The sequence below is a fragment of the Aethalodelphis obliquidens genome, unplaced genomic scaffold, assembly GCF_003676395.1.
Source record: "Aethalodelphis obliquidens isolate GAN/ISIS:26980383/991018 unplaced genomic scaffold, ASM367639v1 scaffold50, whole genome shotgun sequence".
NCBI classification, from domain to species: Eukaryota; Metazoa; Chordata; class Mammalia; order Artiodactyla; family Delphinidae; genus Aethalodelphis; species Aethalodelphis obliquidens.
This window is the reverse complement of record NW_020837994.1, coordinates 14,100,519-14,117,364: the sequence shown is the minus strand read 5'-3', so window position 1 is coordinate 14,117,364 and position 16,846 is coordinate 14,100,519. Positions and strand designations below refer to the sequence as shown.

Sequence of the window (16,846 nt, the reverse complement as noted above, 5' to 3'; positions counted from 1 at the left end):
GAAGGTGATCTCCACGTCTTACTCTTCCGCCATATTCCCAGGACCTGAAATCATTTTTGAAGCAACAAGATATGAAGAATTATTTTTAAAAGAGTGAAATCAGTACTCCAACGTAGGTCCACTCAATTGCAAAGCCTTTAGCAGTTCAGCTCAATTTTTATAAACTGGTTCAGTCAGTCTTCCTTCGTTTTACCTAAAAAGAATGGTGTCAGGGCTTCCCTGGTGGCGCAGTGGTTGGGAGTCCGCCTGCCAATGCAGGGCACACGGGTTCATGCCCCAGTCCGGGAAGATCCCACGTGCCGTGGAGCAGCTGGGCCTGTGAGCCATGGCCGCTGACCCTGCGCGTCCGGAGCCTGTGCTCCGCAACGGGAGAGGCCACAGCAGTGAGAGGCCCGCGTACCGCATCAAAAAAAACAAAAGAAGTGGGTGTCAAATCATAGCTGGAAAACAAGATAAGAACAGGCAGTTTGACTTGTTAAGTAAATTCTGTTGTGAATATGTTTTCCTTTTCACTCCCTACAGAAATCACCCACATCCGAAATTATTTTTAGGTTGAAACCTGAACTTGTTACACTTCTGAGGACCTCATTGATTGGTTCATCCATCCATCCATTCATTTATTCATTTGTTCATTCATTTACCCAGTATATTCCAGGTGCCTACTTCCTGCAGGCACTGCCCTAGACACTAGGCCACAGCAATAAGGCCCCTAGTAGCCCCCTGTGCTGTGAAGATACAGACAAACGAGCTGTTACATATTGACCAGTGATAGATTCCCGAATAGAGTGGTTCTTGACGCAGTCTGGGGGAGTTAGAGGCAACTTCTTATGAGAGGTGATCACTGAAGAATGACTTAAAGAGAGAAGGTGAAGAGAAGCAGACACAAGAAGGGAGCGTGTATTCATCTGAGGATGTATATGTAATGTCTAGGTGCTTCATCTGTGTGTAACATTTAATTCCAACATGTACCCAGTGAAGTGTAGTTGTCATTAACCTCATTTTACAGATTAAGCAGGGAAGTCTCAGGATTTGGTCTTGCCCTTGGTCCTGCGGTAAGTGGCAACCAAGTTTCAAAGCTTGACTCCAAAGCTTATTCTCTTCCCGTCACTTCCTGGGACAGCAATGTTCTAGTCTCAGTTCTGGGATTTGGCACATAGAGGTGTCAGAATGAAAACATTTAATCACAGTAAAAATGAATTGTAAAGCGTACTTTCTTCTCGTAGTTAGCATTCCATAAATATGACTTTGGATTAAGTCCAGCCATTACTGTGGCTAAGTAGCTTATCCTATATGTGTTTCAGTTTTCTAATCTGTAAAACAGGTTAACAGTATGCCCACCTCCCACGGTGTACTAAGGTTAATGAGATTATTTATATATGAAGTGTACATGCATAGGACCTGGGTGAAGGTTCCATGGTAAGTGTACAATAAATGTCAGCAATTATTACTATTAACATTTTGTGTCTAGTGGGCCATTTATCTTCTCAGACTGATGAATGAGAAAGTATTTTGACTGAAGGCTTTTGTCTTTATTAATAGGGTTTATTAAATCAGGCTAAATGATAGCTTTTACACTTATGTTTGTTCTTTACTCTCTTTTTGAGATGAGACTTCAGTCTTCATTCCTTCAGCAAACATTTATAGAGAGGAGTATGACACAGTAGGATAAGACCAGGGGCTCTGGGCTTGAGTCTTGCTTTGTCATTTAAGAGCTCTGGAACTTTCTGGGGTCATAGTAGCGGCTGAGCATGGGCTAGAGAATCAGGTGCCAAAAGTTTGACTTGCTGGCTGTGTAGCCCTGGGAAAAAATTTCAACCTCTCTATACCTCAGTTTCTTCACCTGAGTTTTCATGAGGATTGACTTAGTTAATACAGTTAAAGCACTTAAAAGGTACCTGGCCTATAAAAAGTTATCAACAGGTATCAGCTAATTTTGGTAACGTTGTTTAGAGTTCTCTTATTACACTAGGCTCTGTACTGGGAACCGGGAACACAAACATAATGACAACAGGCAGTTATGAGCCAATGGTAAGTGCCAGGTGGGTAGAAAGTGCCAGGGAGCATTTCAGATGATACATTTCAGAGTGCTGAGAGATGGCTACTCAGAAGAGAGAATGTTTCTAGAAGCAAAGCATTGTGCAAGCGGCAAGAACTAAGAGGTAGCCTGTGTGATGCTAGGCAAGTCACTTTCCTTCTCTGTTGCCTTAATTTCCTGATGCATCAAATATAGCAGGTTAGGGCTTCCCTGGTGGCACAGTGGTTGAGAGTCCGCCTGCCGATGCAGGGGACACGAGTTCGTGCCCCGGTCCGGGAGGATCCCACATGCCGCGGAGCGGCTGGGCCCGTGAGCCATGGCCGCTGAGCCTGCGCGTCCGGAGCCTGTGCTCCGCAACGGGAGAGGCCACAACAGTGAGAGGCCGGCATACCGCAAAAAAAAAAAAAAAAAAAAATAGCAGGTTGAATTAGTGATGTCTAATTTCCCTCCCTCTTTAATATTGGGTGGTTCTCTCTAAGTCTGGAGATGCTCTACGGCTGAAGTGGGGTTCCAGATGCTGCTAGAGTGGTGAGAAGGAGATAAGGGAAGAGAGTTTTAATGTAGGTGGCCCTGGGACTGTAGAGAAGAGGGGGAAAAGGGGGTGTGAGATGGACTTTGACATCTAGTGTGTAAAGGACAGGGACTGAGCTAGGGTGATGGTGGGGATGGGGGAGGCATTGTCAGAGGGACACAGTCTTTGGAGTTGATTTTGTGAACTCTCCTCTTCCTTCCCATATCTCCATGCTGACAATGGGACTCTATCCTGCGTCGAAATCAGAGACAACATGGCTCCATCTGTCCTTCCCAGTGCCCATTAGATAGACTGAAGTCTGGTAGCTTTCAGATAATAGGACATGATTAGGACCTGGTTTGTCTGAATCACACTCTCCACGTCTGTCTTCCTTTCATGAAGAAGTGTGACAAGGTGCAAAACCACGGGCTCTGGATTTAGGTAGACCTTCGCTTGGGCACTTACCAACTGTTGGCCAGAGACTTTAAGACATCAGCAAGGAGAAGAAGAAGAGAAAATATAGAACCTTTGAGGATTGGATTGGGAGCCCGATTTCGCCCCTTACTCTCGCTGAGACCTTGAGTCTGTCATTAGCTTCTCTGAACCTCCCTTTCCTGTTCTGTCAAATAAGGGCAGTACCTCCCACCTTGGCTTTATTTTGAAGAGTAAATGAAGTGCCAGCTTCTGAGAACGATGTCTGAGATATAGGACTCAGTGTGGAGGAGGCCCAGTAGAAGCTCATGATTGCCAATGGGAGGAAGCAGTTACCCAAAGAAAAGGAGGAGTGATATGGGGGATAAGGGAGGTAAAGAGTGCCGTACAGACAAAACTAAAGGTGTCCACTGTGCTTGCTCCACATTAGCCTTGAACTACGGTAAATGAGAGCCAGCAAAAGGCTTGGCGCTTACGTGCTCCATAAACGAGTGCTGAATCTTCTTAGAGAAAGTATTTTCAGAACACCTGTTCTGTGTGAGACTTCTTACACTGGTGTTATTATCTAGTGGGCCACCTTCTCTAATTAAAATTTCACAGGGCTGAGGAATTTAGTGCCCTAACCTCAGAGCTTCTGGTACACTTGGTGTTATGTTGGAGGTTGCTGTATTTGGAAAGATTACGGGAGGGTGAATTCTCTGCCAGCTTCTAACTAGGCAGATGTGAAGGTTTTCTGCTGGGATGTTTTTGCTGTCTGGCACCGGGGGTCAGAGATTAAATAATTTGCCACCAGACAGATGTTCTGAAGAGCTAATTAAAAAACTGACACGTACACAAGACCTCAGATAGTTTTATATGCCTTCTTCTCTGGGAAGATCCGAGTCACCACAGCTTAAAATCACTGTATTAAATGTTATTTCCGGAGAGTTCACAATTGAAATAAAAAGGAGCATCTTTCAAGGCCTTCTTAATTATATGAGTGTGTCTCAAATCTGGATGCACATTTTAAAAAATTTTTATTGGAGTATAGTTGATTTAAAATGCTGTGTTAGTTTCTGCTGTACAGCATGGTGAATCAGTTATACATATACCTATACTCACTCTTTTTTAGACATTTTCCATATAGGTCATAGTCTTGAGTAGAGTTCCCTGTGCTATACAGTAGGTCCTTAATAGTTATCTATGTTATATATAGTAGTGTGTGTATGTCAATCCCAATCTCCTAATTTATCCCTCCCCACCCCTTTCCCCCCTGGTAACCGTAAGATTGTTTTCTACATCTGTGACTCTATTCCTGTTTTGTAAATAAGTTCATTTGTACCATTTTTTTAGATTCCACATATAGGTGATATCATATGATATTTGTCTTTCTCTGTCTGACTTGCTTCACTCAGTATGACAATCTCTAGGTCCATCCATGTTGCTGCAAATGGCATTATTTCGTTCTTTTTATTGGATGCATATTTTAAAGAAGTGGAAGATCTTTAAAAAAATGCTTATGCTGGGCCTCATCCCAGACCAACGTCTGGGAGGAGAGTCCTGGTAATAGATTTTTTTGAACTCTCCAAGTGACTTGAACATGCAGCCAGGACTGAGAACTACTGATTTAGAAATAAAACTATTTTAATATCTGGTTTTTTAAAAATTATTTATTTGTTTTATTTTTGCTGTGTTGGGTCTTCGTTTCTGTGCAAGGGCTTTCTCTAGTTGTGGCAAGCAGGGGCCACTCTTCATCGCAGTGCGCGGGCCTCTCACTATCGTGGCCTCTCCTATTGCAGAGCACAGGCTGCAGACGCACAGGCTCAGTCATTGTTGTTCGCGGGCCTAGTTGCTCCGTGGCATGTGGGATCCTCCCAGACCAGGGCTCGAACCCGTGTCCCCTGCATTAGCAGGCAGATTCTCAACCACTGCGCCACCAGGGAAGCCCCTTAATATCTGTTTTAATCCTTGGAGGTATGGCCATGTAATGGGAGCAGAGTAGAAAGTGCAGTTAGGGCGCTCTTGGTTGGAATGACAGATTGACCGAGATCTTGTTCCGCTCTGGTTAAGTTACTCAACCTTGTTAAAGGTTAAAGTTTCCTTACCTTTAAAATATGGCTATTAGTTCTTAAATAGATTTTCGTGAGGATTGGATGAGAACAATGTCTCATAAGTAAAGCACCTGCTATATGCCCAGCTGGGAGTAGACACAATAATACTCTGGTAGTTACTACCATTTGTTTTTACTAAAAGGCTTTGTTAGGCATTTTAAGCTTATTTCTCAGGCATGCTTATTGATATAAATTAAAAGATTCTGAGCAGAGACATAAACATGAGCACACATCAACCTAAAGTAGTCAGCACAATAGACCATCTTGTCATATTGCAAATATGTGAATAAATCACAGTCAGATTCAGTCTAAGTGTGCGTGTCTTGAAAGCCAGAGGATGTATAATTTACCTTTACAGCAAAAGATGCTCCTGGAGGTGTTATTACAGCTCTCTAGAATAAACATCAATAAAAATTCCCAGGTAGTATTTTGCACTTGTACCAGCAGCTCTGCTTCTTAACAGTCACCTAGAAAATGTGGGCTTGGCTGTGTCTGCTTGGCCGCCACGTAGCACAATCAATTATATTGGACTCTAATTGCCCCAAAGGTCCAAACCTATGTTTTTTTCAGGCAGGGTTTGATTATTCATGCTCACTTTGCACAGAAGGGGAGAGGGAAGTTAGTTCTGTATTGCTATTCCTTCTCCTAGCCGAAGTCTTGGCTGTGATTTCAGCAGTGGTGTACAGAAAGACAGAAGGACCAGCAATGCAAAGTAGCCTTGCCTGAGGCCCTGACTGCAACTTCTTACCCTTTTTTTTTTTTTTTTTTGCGGTATGTGGGCCTCTCACTCTTGTGGCCTCTCCCGTTGTGGAGCACAGGCTCCGGATGCGCTGGCTCAGCGGCCATGGCTCACGGGCCCAGCCACTCCGCGGCATGTGGGATCTTCCCGGACCGGGGCACGAACCCGCGTCCCCTGCATCAGCAGGCGGACTCTCAACCACTGCGCCACCAGGGAAGCCCTTTCTTACCCTTTTAATGCTGGAAACACACACCCTGCCCATGCTGTGTTCCTTTATTTATTTGAGGGAAATATTTAGGGGGACTTGAGATAAGGGGCTCCAAGCATGTGCCCTAAACACTATACATCTTGCCTTTTTGTAGTGAGTATATAGTAAAGATCACGGCAAATATTAGTGTTTACTGTTCTCCCTGGACTCACACCTGGCCCTACCACTTACCAGTGTGTGTCTTGGGACCAGCCACTTATGCCTACTCAATCTCAGTTTCTTCAGCTGCAAAGTGAAGGAATAGAATACACACATTATCATGTTCTCCTGATAATTAAGTGAGGAGAATATGTAGATAACATTTATTGAATGTATGCCCTATCCCCTTCACTGTTCTAAGTGTCTCACATGTTCTAAGTATTAACATGTATTAACTTTAAATTGCCTGTAAAGTAGATCTCTTGATTCCCTTTTTACAGAGGAGGAAACTAAGGTGTGGACTGGAGTGGTTGAAACAGTTTTCCCAAGGTCACACAAGCAGAAAGTGGGAGCTGAGATTAGAGTTTGGCTTCAGACCTGTCCTCTAGACACTATACATTGTACCCTTTGTAGAAAGCATGTGATCAATATAAGTACTTGCTCCTCTTCCTGGCTTCCTCTTGAAGGTTCCAATCTGAAATAGGCATGCCATGGCAACCAGCACCGCGGTACACATGATAGGTATTTCCTAAGTGCTCACTGAAAGATTAAGTAATTAAAAAGAGTGCTGAGGGTCCATATAGTTTTGTCTAGTATCAGATTGTGTTTATTGACACTTCAGTTGCAAAAAAGCCTCAGTGACTCTATCTGGCCAACTTAGCATTCAAGGCTCTACAGTAACCCGGCTCCAGATGCCCTTTCCAACCATATACCTCTGCTGTTTACCTTGCTAGTATAAGCTCAGTCAAGCACAGAGCTTATTTTAACCTCTTTATCTTTGTATGCCTCATACTTAGTGGGGCTCTAAATAATATTAATTGAATGACTGTGACTCAGTCATCATGGACTGCTACCCTGTTCCTATAGAAAATCTAAAAGCAGGTACAGCCGCTCCTTGGTTCTGATGGTTTCCTTGGTCCAGAACACCATCCTGCATCATCTCCTGCCTTAGTCCTAACACCAGCCGGCCTTTACTCAGTGGGTTAAAGGTCACAATTTCACCAGCATCATCTTATCTTTTACTAAAATGATCCTGCTAGGCTGCCACTAATTGGGCTTAGGTTTTAGTTGTCCTTCTCATAATGATGATGGATTTTCATTCATTTGTCCACACTTCACCCTCTTCGTTAGTAGATTTTGCCAATTTGTACATTAATGAAAGAAAACCCTATTTAACTATGATGTTAATATTTGAGTGGAGGTATTAAATACACTACTGTCAAATCTAACTTGTATGTGAAGGAAGGCCCTTTTTGATGCTTAAAACTTGCTTTATGAAAGAGAAGGGGACTAAGATTTATTTTGCGTCCACTGGGCCTAACCCTGTAGTAAGAACTTTTATTTGTTATTGCACTTGATTTTCAAAAGTCTTGAAAAGGAATATAGCTTGGTAAGAGCCAGGCTTTGATGTCAGAAACACCTGGGTGTGAGTTTTGGCCCTCAAACCCATCTGCTGCATGCTTTTGTGGGGGAGGTCTCTTAATCTCTCTAAACTTAAGTTTTCTTACCTGTAAACAGATACGATGATATCCTGTGTTTGGTATTTGGGGCTCATTTCCCAACACACAAGCAACAGGCAAAAGAGAATCAAAGTATATGTTTATTAAACGCTAGGAAAGCACCTTCAGACCACCCAAATTTAGAGCTTCTTTAGTGAGATGTGCTGGCCCTAGAGGCCAAGGCCTGGGAGGCTAAGTGAGGCTACACTTCCCCACTTTCCTTGAATAAGAGGCAGTGGAAGACCATGGGCCAGGCTTCTAACTGATCACGTAAACAAGTGGCTGGACTCGAGAGCAAAGCATTGACCTGGGTCTGTCCCAAAGATCCAGACTCTGCCTACATCAGATTACTTCCTGGGAGCAGGTAGTTTCAACGAGATCCCTGGGCCTGATACTAGGAAGAAGAGTGACAGAAGGCATGGTGAACATGGGCGATGGGAAGAGGGCAGAAGTATGGCTACTCTCTATGGACTGGTTTCCATGGCATAAGGCAGATACTTCAGCTGAAGGGAGAAAGGTCACTCTCACCTCTACCCCAACAATAACAACGGAATAAATAAGAACAAAAAACTAATCCTTGTCTTATAGGGCTTTAAATGGGTTTAAATAGGATTATGTATATGAAGTGCCCAGCACTGTGAAAGCACCAATAACCCCTACATCCCATAAAGAAAAGCAATTTTTTATTAGATAAGTATTCTCATTGAGAACGTCATACAGATGAGGAAAGGGAAGCTCAGAGACATGAATTCTGGTCAGGTATAAAAACGAGTAAGAGCAACATCACAAACAAACAAAAAAGCAACCAGAGCTTCACCTTGTTTTAGATTTAGAAACCCTCAGAGGAATTTTTATTAAGGCTCTGTAAATGGGAGAGGTTTGTTATTTCTGGAACTTGAAAAGTTACCTTAAGCTTTCATAGCAAGTGAGCTCAGGGTTGGGCTTGAATGATCGGAAATGTGCTAATGAATATTTACACCTAATTGCATTAGCCATAGATACCATTTGGAAAACATCACTACCTCTTATATTTTCCATGTAATATGATTTCATGCAATACATCTTCCATGTAATATGATTTCACGCAACGATCTCAAAATATATCAGCAACGCTGACATACATACAAAAATTAGGTATAAGTAGTTATACTTCAGATTGGGCAACAAGGCCTTGGGGCAAAACAATTTGACAAAAATGTCCTTCTCTCTTTCCATTGAATATAAGGAGACACATCAGAGAAGTTCTACAAATTGTGGTAAAGACAGTCAAATCTGACTTTACAAGAGATCAACGTTTTTTGTTTAGTATATTAGTAGTAAATATTCTGTATTTCTCAGTTTTCTGACCAGCAGAGAAAAGGCAACTTAATCTATAGTTACTGAATAAACTATATATATATATTTGACCCAGTAATCTCATTCTTTTCCTATAACTCTATTGAGATGTAATTCATATGCCGTACAATTCACCCCTTTAAGGTGTACAATCCAATGGTTTTTAGTATATCCAGAGTTGTGCAGGCATCACCACAACCAATTTTAGAACATTTTCATGACTCCAAAAGGAAACGCCACCCACCCTGCATCCACTAGCAATCACTCCAATTCCCTACAACCCCTCTCCCCACCCGGCCCTAGCCAACCACCAACAATCTGTTTTCTGTCTCCTTCGATTTGCCTATTTTGGACATTTCATGTAAATGAATCGTACAATATGTGGTCCTTCGTGACTGGCTTCTTTCACTTAGCATGATGTTTTCAAGGTTCATCCATGTTCTGCGATTGCATAATATTCCACGTTGTGTGTATTCCATTCCTGTTCATGAGCGTCCTCAGCTTTTCCAGTTTTTCTGTTTTCTTTCTTTATTGGTTATGAAAATTTCTACAATAAACATTCTTGTACATCTTTCCCGAGGCACAAATGCTTTTATTGACATGGAATGGATTCCCAAGAATGAAACAATATAGTTTAGATTCAAAGGTTTGCTCCATATTTTCTCCAAGTTGAAGCTTAGTTCATTCTTGAAACTAGATTCATATTTCTGATTTCATATTTTTCTTTGAAGAGTTATGTCCACCTGGATTGTCTAAGTAATGTCACAGTAATAAACAACCCCAAATCTCAGTGGCTTAAAGTCATAATTCTCATTCATCCTACATGAATCATCATAGGATACTTGGTTCTTTTTGAACCTCATTCATAGACTTAGACCAAGAGAATTTCCATCTCTGTGCTTTCCATGTTTGCAGAAGCAGGGAGAAAAGAACATGGTGAATTGAGCATTGTCTCTTATTGCTTCTACACGAAAGTGAAAATGAGACACATCATTTATCCTCCCATTTCATTGTCCCATGAGAGTCACGTGTCCATGCCTAACTTCAAAGAGGTCAGAGCAGGGCACTCCTACCATTTGACTGGAAGGCAGAAAGCCAGAAGTACTTGTGAAACCACTAATGACTGCTGCAAGAGGTGTCTTATTATTCCTGTTTCATATCAAGTTCACAAAAGTAGTATGTGGCAGAGTGCAATTATGAACCTAATTTACATTGAAGACTTACTGTGTCTTCTACAATATTATTCTATAATGTAAGAGTATGTCAAAATAAGAAAATTGCCCTCTAACTTAAATTCAGTCTACTAAGTGAGCCCACCAAACACTATTCCTCCTAAGTGACAAAACAAATACATACTTCACTTTTGTGAAGGACTAAAGAGTAAAGTTCTTAGAGGTAATAAATGAGAGTGAAGGGAATAGAAAGAGGATGCTTGGATAGGGTTTAGGAAGAGATATTTAAATACTGCCCTTTTGTCTCATATAAATCTCTGCCATAGCATCGTTGTAGAATATTGAATAATAAGAGCTGTTTTCTCCCCTTAGGAAAATATCAACATTGATGAAGCTTCCAGATGCCTGGTGAAACATATACTCGCGAACGAGTGTGACCTGATGGAATCCATTCAGCCTGACATCGTGAAGCCCCATCTCACATCTCCCAGGGTTGTCAGCTGCTCCAGCTGTGCTAAATCCTAGTAGGCTCCTATGCTGGCGTATGATGGAAGTGATCCAATCATCTCATGAATTGTGTCTCAGTTCCTACCGTTTTGGGCAAATATCAAGATAGGGATACATCTGGGGTAAAGCCAAAGATCTGTGCCTGTATCTTTCCTCTAAGAGAAATAGCAAATGTTCTTTTTATGTTTTTCTCAGCATCAGCACAGTGTTTACAAGCTTTTAAAATATTTAGTCTGTTACAAAATTCTGTCTTGTAGCTGACCATAATTGTGCAGGGCCAGAGTCGGCCCGGTGATTTGCTTCTTTGAGTCAGCCAAGGCCTCAGGTCTGAAAGAGAAGGGGGAGAGGAACAGGCTAGCTGTCAAGTTAAGCATCGGTTTTCACTTTGCCCCTGGTGTCTTTGTTCAGATTTCAGCACATCCTCTGCTGGTCTGACAGGCCTACTAAGTAGAAACAGTATTTTCTCCAGAGATGACCTCAATTCTCAACAGACCTAAAGTTGTCTCTGATTTAGCTCTTCAGAGCCATGTACACAGGCTTCCTGTGCTTTTGTTGCTTTTACTGTCCCTTGCCATGCCCTGAATGTTGGTTTAACTGAAAACTTTATGAAAAGACTGCCCCTGGTATGTGCCTTTCTTTTAGCTTTCTCTTTTAGTCCCACTCAAGCTGTGGGACTCTTCTGTGCGTGTAATACATATTATATATATTTTCACAAGTGAAAATAAAACATTAAAAGATGCTGTTTCCTTATTTCTGCAAGTGCTTTAAGTTTCTAAGTATTCTAAACTTTTTTGTTGACTGTGTGTCCATAGATCTCAAGACCCATTTCTAAAATTTAATTTCAAAAAAAAGATGCGAAATATGCACTTCAAGGAATGGTACTATTAAAACGGAGATGAATTCAAAGCATCTATATCTACAGTTCACATTGGCATTTAGGTCAGGAAAGCAAGCAGTACATATACACATTTTTGGTTAAGCAGAGGAATATATCCTCATATATTCTGGTCAGGAAAGGTGCCAAGCTAATCAACATACAGAGAAACAACTAAACTATGCATGGTGATATCTTGCTTTACACAATGGCTGTGGTGCAGGTATGCTGCAGGTAGCTACTACTGTTTAAAGGCACTATTTTTCATTAATATTCATAATGCACTCACAGGAGCTTTGGAACAGATGTTTTGGGGTATCCTCTCCTTATTATCTTGGCAGTCATTGTTTCCATAAGTACCAACCACACAGCTTCCTATTATTTGTCTTTGTGACCCTTTCCCTAAGGGCATTCTCTGGCCTCTGGAGCTCTTGACGCATGAGGCAGGCAGGCCAGTGAGTTAATGTCTCCAGAGCAGCCCAAAACCAATGATAGCAGGGACTGGGGGGTGAATACCTTAGGTTCTTTGTCTCTTGGGAAGACCAGTTCTGAGGCATGCTCTATGCAGCCTCTTAGACAGCCCCAGTGGTACTAATGGTCCTTGGTTCCCACAGGGGAAACCTTCCCACCTGCTGCAACCTTTACTGGCTTCATTTCCTTCTTTCCTCACTTCCCCACTCCTCTACTGGTGCTTCCTAGGTCACTTTCCAAATAAACTACTTTCACTCAAATCCTGTTTCAGGGTCGTATATGGGAACCCAAACCTCGCCTAAGTTAGCTGGGACAGAGGTGGTTTAGGAAGCAGATCCTCAATACCAGCGTTTGAACTGAATGATTCACTACCAGGAGGTAGCAGGGACCCCCTTGCTGGTGGATAATGTAAGGGAGCTAATCCCTGGCAGGCTATAGCACCATAATTACTAAGACTCTCATGAGGTGGATTGGGATGGAATACAGACAGATGTAAAATCCTATTGCTCTTGTATTTGAAAGACATGAGATTGCAGAGCTAACTTCCATAAAACTCCACAGGGAAAAAAATTACAGACTTGGGTCAGCCAACACTCAACTCAAGATCTGGTGTAAAAATTTAAAGACCTCCAAGCAACAATCAAAATGACCTTCGTTTCCTTCAGCTACAGGATAGACCATGCTGAAAATCAGGCCTAAGATTTAATTTTAGGAAAAGTGGAATTATAAAGGAGGCCAAATTCACAGAGCTAGCAAGTCTTCTCCACTATAATCAGGATCTTTATAGGGAAAGAGTCAGACACCGAAACATTGGAGGAGATATTTGGGTAGATGCTCTTAAGAGTCTTGAACCCAGAGAATCTTCTGAAACTCTGCTCCAGAAAAAGAGGCCCTTACCCTTTCCAGTTGGAGAACAGTCAATTACCATGTTAAAGCCTCAGCTCAGTAGGATGTTTTATATAGTGATGTTTCCCTTCTCAAGCTCTGCTCCCATCTCCCCTCATTGCTTCTAGACCAATAATTAGGATCAAGTCTCAGTATGACCTGAGTGGAAAAGTATGATCTATGTTGTAGCATGAAATGGATGATTAATCAAGTGAACTACAGAACCTGGCTAATAAATGCTAGTAGTATCTGGAAAACATTCGGAGGAATTGGTCTTGAGATGCTAGATCAGGGAGGACAGAATGTAAGACCAGATCATTATTTCTGTGAGAGCACTCTTTCATGAGTTAATTTTTAACATTCTGGCAAGTATACTTGGAGCTGATCCCAATGTGCTATTGGAATAGCTCCTTGAAGCTTGGAAAGGATGTTAGCCTAAAATAAATACTGTGAAGTTGCCAGAACTACCTAGGCAAAGCACTGGAGAAGAGTAACAAGGTCTCAGAGAGGTGGGCATGTTATAATGTATTTATTCTGTAACGTCAGAGAAACAACAGGTTGATTTCGTTTCCCAGGAGAGTCCAGAAGACACTCCCTTCACTAAAGCAATAAGGAATGTCCCCAGAGAGGTATGGCAGCTTCAGTGAGAAGCTCAGTGGTGACTGTTCTCTGTAGGCCAGGTCTGAGATTGTAAATATGTTGTTGTGTTTTGCTGGGAATGACACCCTACATGGTTAAGGTTCAAGACGTGGTTGTACTATTGAATGATGTTAGTATATGTAGTGCTGAGTCCTGAATAGCTGTCATCGAAAGGTGGAAGTAGGAATGAAGCCTCCCACTAGCTCTTTAAATAATCCACTTAAGCAAATGGGCTTCCTGTCCTACTGTAGAGCCCAGGGAACTATATTCAATATCCTATGATAAACCATAATGGAAAAGAATACGAAAAAGAATGTGTATGTATTATATATGTATAATGGAATCACTTTGCTATACAGCAGAAATCAACACAACATTATAAATCAACTATACTTCAATAAAATAAATTTAAAAGAAAAAGAAAGTGGCCTTCCCCTTTTTACAACTTCCAGTTCTGTAGAGTTAGAAGTCTTGATATGTCTACCAGGGCACACAGTAAATCTACAGCTTCAGCTGCTGCCTGATTCTTCTTGGCTCTTATGCCCACAGGCCAGCAGTCAGAGAAGGCAGTTACTACACAGACAGGGGTAATTCATCCTGATTATGAGGAGGACATAGGGTTGCTGCTAAATAATGGAGCAGGGAGGAATATGTCGGAAATCATGCAACTCACTGGCCTGTCTGTTGATGCGTCCCTGGTGAGAAACAAAAGGGCAATGGCAGCAACAATATCTTAATGAGGACAAGTAACCAGGGACTCATTCTCTCAGGGATAAAAGGCTGAGTTATTGCACCACACGATGAACCTAGACGAGAAGCAGTTTGGTTGAGGGCATGGAGGTAATAAAGGAGGGAAACGACAAATATCGATTATGGTTTCAAGATTAACTACAACAGTTGAGACTATAGACCTCCTCTTGTGGAACTGTGACAAGTGACCTCCTAAAATAATCAGTGAAAGGACAGAATGAACTTAACCTGCAGCATGAGTGAATCTGGGTAGTGCAAAGTATGGGCTATTGTAGGCCATAGCAAAGGAAGTGTCCATACGCCCTCAGCGTATGGCCTCCATTGCAATCCCCTGAAATCCCCGCAACTCTGCCTTAAAATGTTCTCTGGGTGCATGAAGCATATTTGCCTTGCATGCTGGACAGGCAGGAGTGCTACAGAGTTAAGACCTCCAGGAGCAGCCTCATCTGAGATAGACATAAACTGGTAAATACTCCAGGTTCCTCACCCCTCAGGTAGGGTGGATCTGAGCCTTGCTCTATTCACTTAGAGATCCCCAGCAGGCGGGATTGGGGCAAAATTCCACACAGTGGTAACCTGCATTATCACACCCTTTCTGGTTTCCTTTCCTTCCCCGTCTCACTTCTCTACTCCTCTACCAGTGCTTCCAAAGATTAGGTAGGAGACTCAAACATGTAAACAATTGACCATGTGTCAGGAGAGAAGTCAAATGTTCAAACCAAGATATCTCTTCTGAAAACATGATTTGTTTCTAAATGTGGGGACTGCAGCTCCAATTGTATTTAAGGAAATAGAATATATGTTCCTACCATCTTCTTCCTGGAACACTGGGATCTAGCCACTTTGGACTACTTTGTTCAGCTACCTCTTCCTATTATTTGTGATATTCTTTTCTTTTCTTTGCCTGGAAACCCACCCATTCTTTAAGGATCAGCATCATGGCACAACCTTGCAGCCTTGTTGATCTTTGTAGGTAATACCAATTTTTTCCAATTTGCACAGCTCTTGATTGATTTAATCATCAAACACATGCTACATTATAGTGATATATCAACCGTTATTTATTGAACACATACTGTGGGACAATCACTGATCTATAACTTTACCTTTATTATGTCATTCAATTCCTTCAATGACCCTCCACGAAAATACTCATCTCCTCAATTTATATATGAAGAAACTGAAGTACAGAGATATTGAGCAACTTGGCAAAACTCGTGCAGAAACCAACCGGCAAAGCAAGGATTCCAACCCAGCAGCCTAATTCTTTAATTAGGGTGACATGTCTAGTGTGCAAATAAATAGGAATAAAGCTATGACAAGGAAAAAGTAAGGCCATAGGAGAAAGCAGTATGAGGTTCTTGTTTCCCCCATTGCAATATGTTAACCCCACTATGGAGTACAGTCCTGGTTTTATTCCAGAGGAGGAATCCTAGGAGGTACCTTTATACCACTATTTTCATCTACCTATTAAGTCATCACTTCTCCATTCATGACTTGCACTCAGATGTTGGAACTAGCATTATACATGTGTTTAGATTCAGCTGCATCTCAGCTTTTTCTGTCTGAAAATATTCTTGTCTTTCTGGGATCTCCAAGCATCACAAACTCCCCAATATTATAAGAGAAAAAAGCATGAGAAATCCCAATAAACAGGTCAGAAGTGCTGATGGACTAAGCAAAAGCAACTCTCAAAGAGGAGGGCAAATAACTCTGAGAAGCATACGTACATTATTTCACTGCATTGATGAGTCTGAAATTTCCCATTTCAACAAATCAACTTATCTTGTTCGATTTGATTGCTTTTTCAGAATAATAATTCCCGGGCAGAAGCCTTAGTATAGTCCTAAATGCAGTGTCCTCAGTGAAACTGTAATGGTAGACATAAGACTCTGGAATTCAAATTTCCAGCTGGCCCAGATTACGCTTTCTATTAGGACAAAATTTGCTTTCAAAAGAATTTACAGAAACCTGATGAAAGTTCTTTTTTTTAATGTGAAATGTCAAAGAGTTGCTACTACTTGTAATACAATACAATGTGTTCTGCTTCGTCTTGAACTTTTAAGAAGTTACCTTATGCCAGATGTATAACATCAATCAATTTACATTTATTGAACAAATAGCTATCAAATGACTGCTCTGAGCAAGTTGCTGTGTTTGGTGCATTTAAGTAGATCACATGTCAAGGTCTCTACTAAAATGCATAGTGCTTAATATATGTTAGTTTCTTTCCTTTCTCTGTGTTAGTTGTCATGGAAACATGAGGAATAAAAGTCATGGGTCTCTGCTCTTTAAATTTGCTCTTTCCTTGGGGAGAGGGAGGTGGGTTAACAAGACAAGCAAAAGATATCTGTCTAGATCAAGAAAAGAAGGTTGTTTCTGTTTCTACTACACAGCAGTCTTCATTTTTATTTTACTGTTATAACTGTTAATAGTTATCATTTATTGCTCAGTTCTACAGTATATCTTTTCCAAACATAATGTCATTTCATCATCACTAC

The 16,846-nt window shown here is 41.5% G+C and overlaps 1 protein-coding gene across 1 annotated transcript in view; it reads left to right on the top strand.

The window, feature by feature from the left end:
• RAB38 (RAB38, member RAS oncogene family) overlaps positions 1-12,331 on the top strand; it is an 81,081-nt gene extending 68,750 nt beyond the window's left edge. Inside the window, exon 3 of the mRNA XM_027083625.1 lies at positions 10,592-12,331. Within this exon, the coding sequence (XP_026939426.1) occupies positions 10,592-10,744 (153 nt within the window). The 3' untranslated portion in view covers positions 10,745-12,331. The remainder of the gene's footprint in view (positions 1-10,591) is intronic.
• The last annotated feature ends 4,515 nt before the right edge of the window (positions 12,332-16,846 follow it).